Source organism: Podarcis cretensis, assembly GCF_951804945.1.
Source record: "Podarcis cretensis genome assembly, chromosome: 9".
Taxonomy (NCBI): domain Eukaryota; kingdom Metazoa; phylum Chordata; class Lepidosauria; order Squamata; family Lacertidae; genus Podarcis; species Podarcis cretensis.
In genome coordinates this window covers 4,560,508-4,574,397 of record NC_137178.1, presented here as the reverse complement: position 1 = coordinate 4,574,397, position 13,890 = coordinate 4,560,508, and the positions used below count along the sequence as shown (strand labels likewise).

Genomic DNA, 13,890 nt, shown 5'->3' with positions numbered 1-13,890 from the left:
AAAACACCCCAAAATTCAAGTATCAAATAAATAAACACACAAGCACATATACAAACAAACAAAACCCACTGATTGCATTGTTCTGATAAATTAATTCTAAGCTACTATGATTTCGGAGAGTAAATGCACACTACTAAAAGTCAATTATTTATCGGAAACCTGTTTTTAATCCTCGTGAGATTCAAAATATTTAGAAGCAATCAGATTATGCTAGGAAGGACACCTCAAAATACTAATTAACATTAATGAAACCTCTTTTGCATAATTGGAAAACCACCCGAGTAATCTATTAACACACTTTTCATCTCAAACAGGGAAGGTGGTGAAATATTCAGTAGGTGTGATAGCTTTTATTGAAATAAAAGGTTGCTTGCTTGTTTTCGACATCACTCCCAAGGTACTTTTCTTCCCAAAATATGGTTGGTGACTTTCTGCAGAGAAAGAAAATGAGAAATCTGTTAGCCTCATCATCACTGCGGTGCCATAATGATACCCATGCCGAGAGGGCAAACCTCCTACTGCCATCAAGCATCCATCCTCTGCCCATCCATCCTGTGCCGTGGAAACGGAAGCCTTGAGAGGACGGGAGAGTGCCGAAAAAAGCTGTAGCACAGGAAATTATGGACGTGACAAGAGCCTGGCTTCCGGTTCAGTCCAAAAGCCCTTCTAGCCCAGCATCCTGCTCTCACAGCGGCTAACTAGATGTCTATGGGACTCGGATGCTGAACCTGAGGGATCCCAGCCTGCACAGGAGTCCCCACCTCCAGAACCAGCTGAGCCAGGGCTGGGGCTTGAGCCTGAAGGGTCCTCACCTGTGCTGGATCCTCAGGTGCAGGCACCAGCTGAGTCTGCTCTGGCTCCTGAGGGGATGAGGGACCCATTGCCTGCAGGTGCTCCACTCTCAGCCCCGTCAGGGGAAGGTGAGGTTGCCTCTGGGTCCAGCCTCTCCTGAGCTACAGAGGCTCAGGGCAGAGAGGCGGAGGGAACTAAGTTCCCGCAGGAGGAGTGCTCGCCTCCAGGCCAGGAGAGGTGAGTCACTAGAGGATCGGGCCTGCCCTATGCCTCGGGGCAGATAAAAGCCAGCCAGCCCCGGTCCCAAGTTGCTGGAGCAACATTGTTGGTTGCTAATAATAATAAATAATAATAAATTTTATTTATATCCCGCCCTCCCCAGCCGAAGCCGGGCTCAGGGCGGCTAACAACACTAAAACAGTATGACATTATAAAACATTATAAAAATGAATTAAAATCAAAATTGATGGCAATCATAAACTAAAGCTTTGTAAAGATTGCCAGAGGAGGGGGTCAGGCTGCGCCCTGACCAAATGCCAGGTGGAACAGCTCTGTCTTGCAGGCCCTGCGGAAAGATGTCAAGTCCTGCAGGGCCCTTGTCTCTTGTGACAGAGCGTTCCACCAGGTTGGAGCCGCAGCCGAAAAAGCCCTGGCTCTAGTTGAGGCCAGCCTAACCTCTCTGAGGCCTGGGACCCTCAAGCTGTTTTTATTTGAAGATCGTAAGTTCCTCTGTGGGGCATACCAGGAGAGGCGGTCCCGTAGGTACGAGGGCCCTAGGCCGTATAGGGCTTTGAAGGTTAAAACCAGCACCTTAAACCTGATCCTGTACTCCACCGGGAGCCAGTGCAGCTGGTATAGCACCGGATGAATGTGATCTCTAAGCGAAGACCCCGTAAGGAGTCTCGCTGCGGCATTCTGCACCCGCTGGAGTTTCTGGGTCAGTCTCAAGGGCAGCCCCACGTAGAGCGAGTTACAATAATCCAGTCTGGAGGTGACCGTCGCGTGGATCACAGTGGCTAGGTCAGGGCGAGAGAGGTAAGGAGCCAACTGCTTAGCTTGGCGGAGATGGAAAAATGCCGCCTTTGTTATAGCTGCAATCTGCGCCTCCATGGAGAGGGAGGTATCGAAGATTACACCCAAACTCTTAACGGACGGTGCTGGCACTAATTGCACCCCCGCAAGAGATGGGAGTTGCCCCCTCAGTCCCATGTCGTCCCGTCCCAGCCAGAGGACCTCTGTCTTCGAAGGATTTAACTTCAACCGGCTCCCACGTAACCATCCAGCCACAGCCTCCAAGCATCTGATCAGTGTGTCTGGGGCTGAGTCAGGATGGCCGTCCATCAACAAATAGAGTTGGGTGTCATCAGCTAGTTCCTGCCTGAACCGTCCTGCTTTCCTGCCGGAGCCCCTGACCCACCCTGGCTCCCTGCTTGCAAGCCTGTTCCTGACTTCACCCGACTCCCTGCCCTGCACTCAGCTTCAGCTACTACGGACTGCCGCCCCGTTGCGCCTTTGACCACGGACGGGACTTGGACCTCGCCTTTCGGGTAACCCACGGGACCAGCACAATTCCCAACAAATTGTATTCAGAAGCATGGACAGCCAGCTTTTGGAGAAATTATCAAAGCGGTTAAAACACAGTAAACAAAAAAGGCCAGGGTCCAAAGAGCCATTTTGGCTTGTGCTGCCCTAGAATAATTTGGTTTTTTAAAAAGCTATGAATTGCTGGCCCTCAATGCCAATGGTGGGAGGCAAAGGCTTTGCATCTGTGGCCATTTCATTATGTTTACTGCAGTGCCGCCCTGTGGCGAAAAGTCAAATTCACAACTATATTTCCCCCCTGTTTTTCCAACTTTGGTGGTTTACCATGGCTTCCTGAAACAGAATCTTTTTTTGGTGGTGTCAAAAAAAATAGTGCTGCATAAACGCCTGCTTGATGTTAACACGCAGGGAGTCACCTGCCACATTAAAATACTAATTCCTTGCAAATGTCGATTCTTAACGAAAAAAAATTCCTTCCAGTAGCACCTTAAAGACCAACTAAGTTAGTTCTTGGTATGAGCTTTCGTGTGCATGCACACTTCTTCAGATACACTGAAACAGAAGTTTGCAGACCCTTCTATATAGACTGGAAAGAGAAGCTGCTGAATTGCAACTTATCACCAAACTTAAAACCATGGAGAGTCCTGGTCTGAACAAAGACCTTGGATTCTTATCTCATTATACATGACAAAGCCATTTTTCACCTTCTCACCCCTTGCTTTTTCCTGTAAGACCTATTGCAGTCGTTAAGAGTCGTCAACAGGCTCATCACAGCTATCTGCCAATCACCCATTCCCACCACCCTTCTGAGTAATACCCCTCCCCACCTTCTCACTATATAGAAGGGTCTGCAAACTTCTGTTTCAGTGTATCTGAAGAAGTGTGCATGCACACGAAAGCTCATACCAAGAACTAACTTAGTTGGTCTTTAAGGTGCTACTGGAAGGAATTTTTTTTGTTTTGACTATGGCAGACCAACACGGCTACCTATCTGTAACTGATTCTTAACGAGACGTTCTTATGCCACTTTACTTTAAATGCATGTTAAAATACAGGCTGGGGGGTGTCTGTTGATAAAGGCTGACCTTTTTTTATTTACAAAATTCACGGCATGCTTCTGGTGGGTGTAACTCCACGGGATATAGAATATTTTAGTCCAGGGCGCACACCTGGTCAGGATTTAGTAATGACTTGATTTAGAGCTTCACCTGCACTCTGTTGTGTTCACTGAGCTTCTGGCTTGTGGGAGGACTTCACGTGCAATGGGAAGAAGCCCATGGGGTTTCCCTAATGTTATATTGCAAACCGCCCTGTGATTATCTTGTAAACTGCCTTGTGATCACTGGACAAAGGGCGGCACCAAAATTTATAAATTAATAAGAAAATAAATATTCACAGCACTCTTACATAACGACCTCAATTCTCCCTCCCAAAACCAAACACACACACACACACACAAACACAAACAAACAAGCAAACAGCAAAGAAAGTTCAATCAGTTCTGCTTTGACATTCTTCCCAGTCCACTCCCTGTGCCAGCAGCAGAGGCAAGAAGGTCAACAATGCCGTTTTTATTTTGTTTGTATTAAATCGCAGTGCAAAACTTGCATTTATGGGAGCCCATAACATGATTTCATAAAAGTGAGGGATTGCCAGCTACCGTGATGCTTACGACGAGCATTTATGGACCTTTTCTGCGTTGCAAATTGCATTTTATGTACGGGAACAGTTAACATGCAGCCGCTTTGCTGAATGGATCATTAAATCCCGGGCCGTGAGAAAAGCTTCCTCCAGGAACCTTGTCCCTACAAGATCCGTTATGGCTTCTTGCCCTCTGAGCTACTTTAGGAATCTACTTGGGTGGAGAAAATGGGGTATCAAATGCCGTCAATGCAAACCTATAGGGCAGGTTTCTGTGGGGGTTCTCTGGATGTTGTTGTCCTCCGATTCCCATTGGCCCAGCAGCCAGCATGGCCAATGGACAGGGATGAAGGAAACTGTAATGACAACTGGGGGCCCCACTAGCTTGACACCCCCTGATATAAGAGATCCCAACCCTGCCCCTCCTTTTTTTAAAAAAAAATAAATATTCTAACTTCCCTGGCTTTTTTCTGGCCCACATAGGACCAGTCTGGATAGTTAGCCTTGGTGAAGACTTGATGTTTTCATCCCCAAAAAAAGTTTTTGATTTGAGTTTCCACTGAAATGAGGCTGCATTTTAATGTTTTTATGTTGTATTTTAATCTTGTTTTTTAAGCTGTATTTCAATCAATTGTTTTTATATTTGGTGTTAGCCGCCCTAAGCCTGGTCTTGGCTGGGGAGGCGGGGTATAAATATTATTTTTATATATATATATATATATATATATATATATATATATATATATAGCTAGCCTGGAAAGGCTGCAGGATTAGCATGCTGCAAGTCTCCGGTTCAATCTCTGATGACTTCAGTTAAAAGGTAGTAGGACTGGGGGGCTGGGGGGGGGACTCTCTGCCCCCAAACCCTTAGCAGAGCCACCACTTGCCAGAGAAGAGTCGACCAGGTGGACCAATGTCCAGATTCCTTGTACTGCAGCTTCAAATGTTTAAAGGCAAAGATGTCGTTCAGTGGTAGAGCACATGTTATAAGAACCAAGTTCAATCCCAGAATCATTCAAAGGGTTTTAGGTAGGAGTCAGAAAAGGCTTCAGCTGGGGATCTTAAAGAGAGCTGCTACCGGTCAGAGAAGATGACACTGGTAAAGGTAAAAGGCAAAGGACCCCTGGACGGTTAAGTCCAGTGAAAGGCGACTATGAGGTTGGGGTGCTCATCTTGCTTTCAGGCCGAGGGAGCCGGCATTTGTCCACAGACAGCTTTCCGGGTCATGTGGCGAGCAGGACTAAACCGCTTCTGGCGCAACGGAACACCATGACAGAAACCAGAGCACACAGAAACGCCGTTTACCTTCCCGCTGGAGCAGTACCTATTTATCTACTTGCACTGGTGTGCTTTCGAACTGCTAGGTTGGCAGGAGCTGGGACAGAGGAACGGGAGCTCACCATGTTGCGGGGATTTGAACCACCGACCTTCTGATCGGCAAGCCCAACAGGCTCAGTGGTTTAGAGCACAGCGCCACCCGCGTCCCTTTATGAAGATGGCACTGACAACTGGTTCAGCTCAGGAGGAAGCAACGGCACATGTTCATGTGCAGAAGCCAGGCGTTCCTTATTGCATTGGCGCATGGCAGCAGCATACCTGGGCAGTTTCCCTCGCTCTGCCCCTCCCAGGCAACATTACATAGAATCATAGAATCATAGAGTTGGAAGAGACCACAAGGGCCATCGAGTCCAACCCCCTGCCAAGCAGGAAACACCATCAGAGCACTCCTGACATATGGTTGTCAAGCCTCTGCTTAAAGACCTCCAAAGAAGGAGACTCCACCACACTCCTTGGCAGCAAATTCCACTGTCAAACAGCTCTTACTGTCAGGAAGTTCTTCCTAATGTTTAGGTGGAATCTTCTTTCTTGTAGTTTGGAGCCATTGCTCCGTGTCCGCTTCTCTGGAGCAGCAGAAAACAACCTTTCTCCCTCCTCTATGTGACATCCTTTTATATATTTGAACATGGCTATCAACCTCCTCTTCTCCAGGCTAAACATGCCCAGTTCCCTTAGCCGTTCCTCATAAGGCATCGTTTCCAGGCCTTTGACCATTTTGGTTGCCCCCCCCTGGACACGTTCCAGTTTCTCAGTGTCCTTCTTGAACTGTGGTGCCCAGAACTGGACACATTACCTTTTAAATGAGTGCTTGTTTTGTTGACCCGGGAGGTATATGGAGGGTTGAAAAGTGTGGTCGCGGGGGATAAATCAGGGCACTGCAAGAGAGCCTCTTGTCTGCCAACTCCCGTTTCCCCACTGAAAAACTGAATCAGGTGAAGTCTGAACATAAGAAGAGCCTGCGGCCCATCTGGATCTCACAGTGGCCTCCAGAACAAGAGCACTCTTCCTTCCAAGAAATTTGCTGTGGCTGCTTTTGGCGTCTCTACAGATTTTAGGGACTGGGGCAGGGGGAAGGTCGTCATATTTGATGCATGTAGCTAAACTGGGCAGCAAGGCAAGTACCGTATTTTTCGCTCTATAAGACTCACCTAGTTTTTGGAGGAGGAAAACCAGAAAAAATAATATTCTGAATCTCAGAAGCCAGAACAGCAAGAGGGATCGCTGCGCAGCTATCCCTCTTGCTGTTCTGGCTTCTGGGATAGCTGTGCAGCCTGTTTTCGCTCCATAAGACGCACACACATTTCCCCTTCCTTTTTGGGAGGGAAAAAGTGAGTCTTATAGAGCAAAAAATACGGTACTTTAGGTGGAAACTGCAGGAAACATTTTATTGTGACCATCTGATCACTGGGGAAATTCTGTTTGTCCCAATGCTATGAACTTCCTCAACTCTCTCGCTCTCCAAAGGACACTCAGAGAAGAGTGGGCTGTTGTGTAAACAAGGGGGGGCTGGGAGAAAGTATCTCAGCAGTACAATGAGTTACTATGACTTTACGGAATTGTATTAATTGTCTTGCAGCTGTTGTTTGCTTTATTTATATGCTACTGTGATTGACTGTTGTTTTAATTCTACTGTGATTAACGTGTGCCGCTTTGAGCTCGACATTAGCTGTTGGAAGAGCAGTACGAGTATTAAACCAAATCAAAGCACCTACCATTTTATAAAGCTGGGCCTTCAAACGATTTGTAGAATAGTCGGATTTTCTCTTTTCTTCTTCCCGTCTTTTTCGTACCTCAGGCAGCTGCTCATAGATGCTAAGAGAGCAAAAATAAAATGAAGGGATTACTCTAAAGAAATTGCTCCCAAATGAATCAGCCATTGCCCTGCTGAGTGAGTGCAGGGTTATGCGGAGAAGCAAGAAGGAGCTTAAAAGAGCCAAGGTGATCTCTTTGGTACTTGGGGCCGAAACACAGACCTGACCTGCTGGATATCAGGTGATCTGCTGAAGCCTATAATTGATTAAAAGACTCTTTTGAGCCTGACTGCTCTTCTTTCAGTTACTCCCTTTGGCCAGCACCAGGCTGAAAGCTTTTCTGACAAATCCCAGATTCAGGATCTGCTGTGGGCTCAAACTGCAAAAAGTGACCTCTCTCAGTTGTGGTTTTCTTGCTAGCCTCACAGAAACAAGACACTAAGCGTATGACCAAGAAGAGTGGCAAGGGTTGTCCTGCTCTAAGAAACCGCCCCAGACCATTCTACAGAATTCCCTTTTTGGCTCATTTACTGTAAAATAAGCACCAGAAATCAGGGCTGTAACAGGATTGAAACCTGGATTTACAGGATTTCTAGCCAGGGACTGGACCTGAACTGCCATCCTCCACCCACAAAAGCTGAACATTTCAAAAAGTGTTGGTTTTTAATCAGGATGGACAAGGTTCCTAAACCCATGGACCTGTTGGGATGAGTCCAGGGAGACAGGGGCATTTGGCAGGCCCCCAGCTGGCTCCAGTCACCGGACAGCAGCCAGGAGAACTCCGGTTCCCGGAACAGCATCAATCAGCAACTCGAGCCTCCGATATGTTCAGAAGCTGAGCATGCTCTTCTCAGCAGAGTGAATAAATTTTCACAACGGAAGTGGCGGACAGAGACGTGTAAGCATTATTTACAACCTAGCAGTTCAAAAGCATGTCAAAGTACAAGTAGATAAATAGGTACCGCTCCGGTGGGAAGGTAAACGGCGTTTCCGTGCGCTGCTCTGGTTTGCCAGAAGCAGCTTAGTCATGCTGGCCACATGACCCAGAAGCTGTACGCCGGCTCCCTTGGCCAATAAAGCGAGATGAGTGCCGCAACCCCAGAGTCGTCCACGACTGGACCTAATGGTCAGGGGTCCCTTTACCTTTATTCAGCATAGTTCAGGAACAAAGGAAAACATGTCTGCTTCCCTTCGTGTCCAGCAAAACAGCAGTATAGGCAAAAGCAATATACAAATGGAAGTTCCCAGCAGACTTGTGCTGGAAGTAAACAGGCATGTGACACACAAGAGGCACGCCTGTTCCTTTTAAGGTGGAACGGAACTATATCCTAACAGGGCCCCATAAAGACAGCTGACAGCTACGGTTGCTTCACAGGTCTCTAGCAACAGCCAGGATCCCAGCTGTTAGAGGAGAGCTGTTAGCAGCTGTCCAGTGGGAGCCAGGAGTCAGCAGTCAAGGTAGAAGGCAGACCTGGGAGGACAAGCCAAGGAGTCAAAGCTAGGAAAGGTTTACTGTTGCCCAGACAAATTCCCAGCCTTTCCCAGAAAGCTTTTATCGTTTGTCCTAGTGAGAAGATGCTCTAAGTCAGAGAGAGCCCTGGTGGTTCATCGCACGGGACAGATGTGCACAGCGAGCTGTGCTTCAAGCTCCAACATCTCCCAAGGCCCCCTGCCCAAGAGAAAGGAGTGACGGCAAGGAACGTGGTAAAGATTGCAGGAAAAGCAAAATGATGGTTGAACGGTTGCAAAAGCAGAATAAAAAGTAATTATGCTTACGCAGGAGAATGGCTGTGAATCACTCCCAGCGCGTTCCTTAAAATACATCCCACGATTCCCAGCTCCAAAAATGAAGTATCTATCAAATCCCCTTTAGCAGTTAAAGGAATGAGCTTGTTAGAAAGAAAGAAGAGTTATCTGCTTGAACATTCCCTGGGGGGGATCTGATAAATATTGCAGAGAAGAGTAAAACAAACAGCTCATTTGGAATAAAGACAGGATGTGTCCCTCGGTGATTGCGTTCTCACCACTTCATCTGTCCCCACAATCCAATAACCCGATCATCTGTCTGATCCCTCCCTCCTATGCACATAATACATATTTGGAAAACTGCCATTAATAAACAAACGAAGTCAAAGCCAGTTTACTGCGGAACAGAAGATCAGGCTTTACAACATACCATAAACAAACCCCTATTCTTTAGGCATTAAAATACCCTGGCTAAAAATGTATGTATAGCCAAAGCTAGAAAGATTTCTGTTCCTGTAACTCTTGTTCCCACAGGAGAGATATCCAGAGCTGGCCTAACCGAAGAACAAGGCAAGATGTGTGCCCCAGGGAGATAATTTAGGGTGCCATTAAAGATTAAGAGATAGGTCTTACCTAGTGATGAGGTGAGAATATTCTCCAGAAAATATTCTCGAGAATGAGAATATTCTCTGCTAGAAAATTCTCCAGAGAATATTCTCCACAAACTGTAAATTCTAATGTAAGAACCAGTTTTACAACCCACATTTTTTAAAATCTAGTAAATAAGTCAAGCTGCGATATTGCCAGGGTAAGACATGAATAATGTTTGAGGAGTCAATATAAATTTATAAACATTTGAGACTTGTTACTTAAAGCCTATTTTTTTAAAATAAATTTCTTTCTTGTGACAATTTATCAGTTCTAATTTAAATACCTGGGACGCGGGTGGCGCTGTGGGTAAAACCTCAGCGCCTAGGACTTGCCGATCGCATGGTCGGCGGTTCGACTCCCCGCGGCGGGGTGCGCTACCGTTGTTCGGTCCCAGCGCCTGCCAACCTAGCAGTTCGAAAGCACCCCTGGGTGCAAGTAGATAAATAGGGACCGCTTACCAGCGGGAAGGTAAACGGCGTTCCGTGTGCTGCACTGGCTCGCCAGATGCAGCTTGTCACGCTGGCCACGTGACCCAGAAGTGTCTGCGGACAGCGCTGGCTCCCGGCCTCTAGAGTGAGATGAGTGCACAACCCTAGAGCCTGTCAAGACTGGCCCGTACGGGCAGGGGTACCTTTACCTTTACTTTAAATATGTTGTGTGTGGCCTTACTTGTCTAAGCAGATAGTACTTTGCATTTCTGATGTTATGAAACTTGTCATTACTGATTATTTGTGTTTTATTTTCTGGAAATAATAGCCTTTGTTTTAAACTTTATATTGATTTTATTAGCGTTGCATTGAAAATACTGTACAATGTAGATATGCTTATTAAAAGAACGTACTCATGTAGTGGACCTGAGGTTTTTTTTTATATTCCTTTTACTTTAAAAGCTACATTTCATACATACACAACATAATTAGAGTTCAAAGTTGATGGTAAATATACAGGTTAGTGGCAGGCTTAGTGATTAACCTGAGTCATTCACGTTGAATTTTCAATTTCAAGTTTGGTGCAAAAAATCAAAGAATGTGAATTCACTGCATTGCCCCATTGAATAAAAGTATCTGTACAGTTTTTGGTTGCCATCTGAACAAGTCTACGCATGAATATACATGTATATTAAGTAATATCATTTTCAATGCATTAAAATGAATATTCTCCTAATTTAAATGAAAATTCGCTAATATTCTCATTAATCGAGAACATTCTCCAAAAGATTATTCTCGAGAATTTAACATCACTAGTCTTACCCATGGTGCACAATCCAGCAGAAAGGTGTTTTACACATCTCCTGTTCATTTCAAGATAGCCTGTGAGCAGCTCTAATGGACTAAGCCAAAGGCCCATCTAGGCCAGTGGGCAAACAGATGCCTTTGGGAACCCCACAAAGAGGACCTGGACCCCAGTACAGCAGCACTCTCCCCACATGCAATTTCTAGCAACTGGTATTCAGAAGCACCCTGCCTCCAACAGTGGAGCTAAACCAGGCAAAGGGAAACTCGGCCCTCCAGCTGTTTTAGGACTACAACTCCCATCATCCCTAGCTAACAGGATGAGTGGTCAGGGATGATGGGAATGGTGGTCTCAAAACATCTGGAGGGCCGAGTTTGCCTATGCCTGAGCTAAACCGTGGCCACGGTGGCTAGCAGCCATTGTCAGTGAATTTATCTAGTCCATCCAAGTTGGTGACCATTCTTGAGGGAAGGAGTTCTGCACTTTAACAATGTGCTGTGTGAATGATTCCCTCCTTTCGTCTGCCGCGAATCTTCCAACAATCAGCTTCAGTGGATGCCCTCAGATTCTATTATTATTAACTGTCCTTTGGTTGTTGTTGTTGTTTAGTAATTTAGTCGTGTCCAACTCCTCATGACCCCATGGACCAGAGCAGCCAGGCAGTCCTGTCTTCCACTGCCTCCCGCAGTTTGGTCAAACTCATGCTGGTAGCTTTGAGAACACTATCCAACCATATCGTCCTCTGTCGTCCCCTTCTCCTTGGGCCCTCCATCTTTCCCAAAATCAGGGTCTTTTCCAGGGAGTCTTCTCTTCTCATGAGGTGGCCAAAGTACTGGAGCCTCAGCTTCAAGATCTGTCCTTCCAGGGAGCACTCAGGGCTGATTTCCTTAAGAATGGACAGGTTTTATCTTCTTGAAGTCCATGGGACTCTCAAGAGTCTCCTCCAGCACCATAGTTCAAAAGCATCAATTCTTTGGCGATCAGCCTTCTTTATGGTCCAGCTTTCACTTCCATACATCACTAATCCTTTGGTATAAATCAGCAAATTTGTCTACTATACTGCTTACCCCTAATACTTCCCCAAGACCCTCCTTTTCCATCACAGCGAAGGAGCTGTCATCCTGGGAATGGGATGTAGCTCTCAAGAACCCAAAGGCCCTATCCATCAACCTCTCTGCCTCTTTTAACGTCTCCAGGCCAGCCACTTTCACCTCCAGGGAATGACATTTCTGCGGGGTTGTGCCCCACATAAATTAGGGGTGGAGAAATTATGTGCTTTGGATTTTCAGGCCTCAATGTCTACGGCCAATCTTGTGCCTTGTTCATTTTCTAACTTGCGTTAGAAAATAAATATATGAGGTTTATCCATATGCAAAAATATAACAGGGTTGTCCTCCAATCAAAAGCAGCCTTACCGTTTTGATCTCTGAACCATTTCATTCTTGGAAATTGCTCTTCTCTTCTGCATAGCCCTGTAGTCTAAACAAAGCAGGAAAAATGATGAGTACAGCACAATTCAAAACGTTAATGCGCCAGACAACCGATGTTCTCATCCTACAAGATGCTGTGCCAAGATAGAAGCTCGTAAGATCTGGTGATGCTAAGAGTGGGCCATGGGAGAGACAGTCCTCAGAAACAAGGTTTTGTGCAGGGGTCAGCAAGGTTTACCTCGCCTGGGCTGGTTCACTCCCGTGGAGATCTCTCCGTGGGCTGGATTGCGTCTGCACAGACGCGATTTCCAGCGCCGCAGAAGCGAGTCCTCACTCTGCGCTGGTTTAGCGCAGCACACGGGAACTCGCTGAGTGGGCGGCTCGGTTCGGGGGCGGCTTGTGGGCCGTTTAAACGACCCCCACGGGACAGTTGTGGCCCATGGGACGCAGGTTGCCAACCCCTGGTCTTGTGCTTCATCCTCTGATGTAAAGACCATTGTGCCAATCTGACCAGGAGATGGGGGCTCCTCCCTCCTGACCCTTTTTGGACCACAGAAGCCGTAGAGGGTCAGGTTTAAGGTGCTGGTTTTGACCTTTAAAGCCCTTTGTAGCTTAGGGCCCTCGTATTTATGGGACCGCCTCTCCTGGTCTGTCCCACAGAGGACCTTAAGGTCCATGAATAATCATAGTTTAGAGGTCCTGGGCCCTAAGGAAGTCAGATTATCCTCCACCAGGGCCAGGGTCTTCTCAATGATGGCTCCGACCTGGTGGAATGCTCTTGGTGGTTTGTTGTTGTTTTTTAAAAACTACTACTATAATACAAATACATACATACACACCTACACACACAGACACCTCTCACAATTTTGCAACTAAGTAAAATTAGCATACCATGGGCAAATGGAGCAAAAATGGCACTTGCTCTAGCTTTGCTGCTTTTCTAACATCCTTTGCCACCACAAGAATGTGCTTTGCTAAAGAAAGAAAAATCCATGGCAACAATCATCTCTGAACAGCCACTCTGCAGAAAAATGGCCATGCAATACTCAGTCACAGGTTGAATCTATTTTTAGTTGTTTGGGGTTAAAACAGGGCAGCTCTCCAAGCCTACAGCACACTGCCCGTTAGCCTTTTCTGAATATAAAACTGGCTATTTACGCCATGCCATGCCCTAGCGAGAGACACAACTTGTGTCCATCATTGCTGCTAGGGAAATATATGACAGCCTTGATCCAAAGATGTGATCTAACTGTGCAGGAGCGAGCGGTGCACACAGAGTCTGGCTGCTTGCTGTTTCTGGTATGGCAGTTTCCGCTGCCAAATGTAAGAATGTAAGAAAAGCCTTGCTGGATGAGGCCAGTGGCCCATCTAGTCTAGCATCCTGTTATCACAGTGGTGAACCAGATGACGCAATGGGAAGGCCACAGCCCTCTCTGCACTTGTGATTCCCAATAACTGGAAAGCATAGTGTGATAGGAACTTTGAGGTCTTAGATATATGTTAAATGTTCATAAGTGTACCAACCAAGCACATACATAGATCAGCACAGGAAGACCGACCTGGAACCATTTTGATTTTCAAACTGTCCCAAACTGACCAAATGTTTTCTCTGCAAGGTCAAATGAAAGCCTCCCCATTATCTTTTCCTTTACAAATCCTGTCTTAAGGGTATGTCTGTGTTTGAATAGGGTGTGAGCCTGTGACCTGGTCCAGGAACTAAGTATTTATCATTACAAAAGATTGGCCAGGCTCCCCAGGCAATCCAA

The 13,890-nt window shown here is 46.4% G+C and overlaps 1 protein-coding gene and 1 long non-coding RNA gene across 4 annotated transcripts in view; both read right to left on the bottom strand.

Moving 5' to 3' along the window:
• Positions 1-335: 335 nt before the first annotated feature.
• Positions 336-13,890, bottom strand: part of ALMS1 (ALMS1 centrosome and basal body associated protein) — a 76,622-nt gene continuing 63,067 nt past the window's right edge. For all 3 annotated transcript variants that reach the window (XM_079990655.1, XM_079990657.1, XM_079990656.1), the window contains exons 17-19: positions 12,110-12,173; positions 7,026-7,125; positions 336-431 (exon numbers count right to left, since the gene is read on the bottom strand). In XM_079990655.1, coding sequence (XP_079846781.1) covers positions 387-431; positions 7,026-7,125; positions 12,110-12,173 — 209 coding nt within the window. In that variant the 3' untranslated portion in view covers positions 336-386. The remainder of the gene's footprint in view (positions 432-7,025; positions 7,126-12,109; positions 12,174-13,890) is intronic.
• Positions 9,746-12,097, bottom strand: LOC307224485. The gene is made up of 2 exons (XR_013842572.1): positions 11,716-12,097; positions 9,746-11,275 (listed from the first exon to the last, which is right to left on the bottom strand). It is a non-coding gene; the product is annotated as an uncharacterized lncRNA (long non-coding RNA).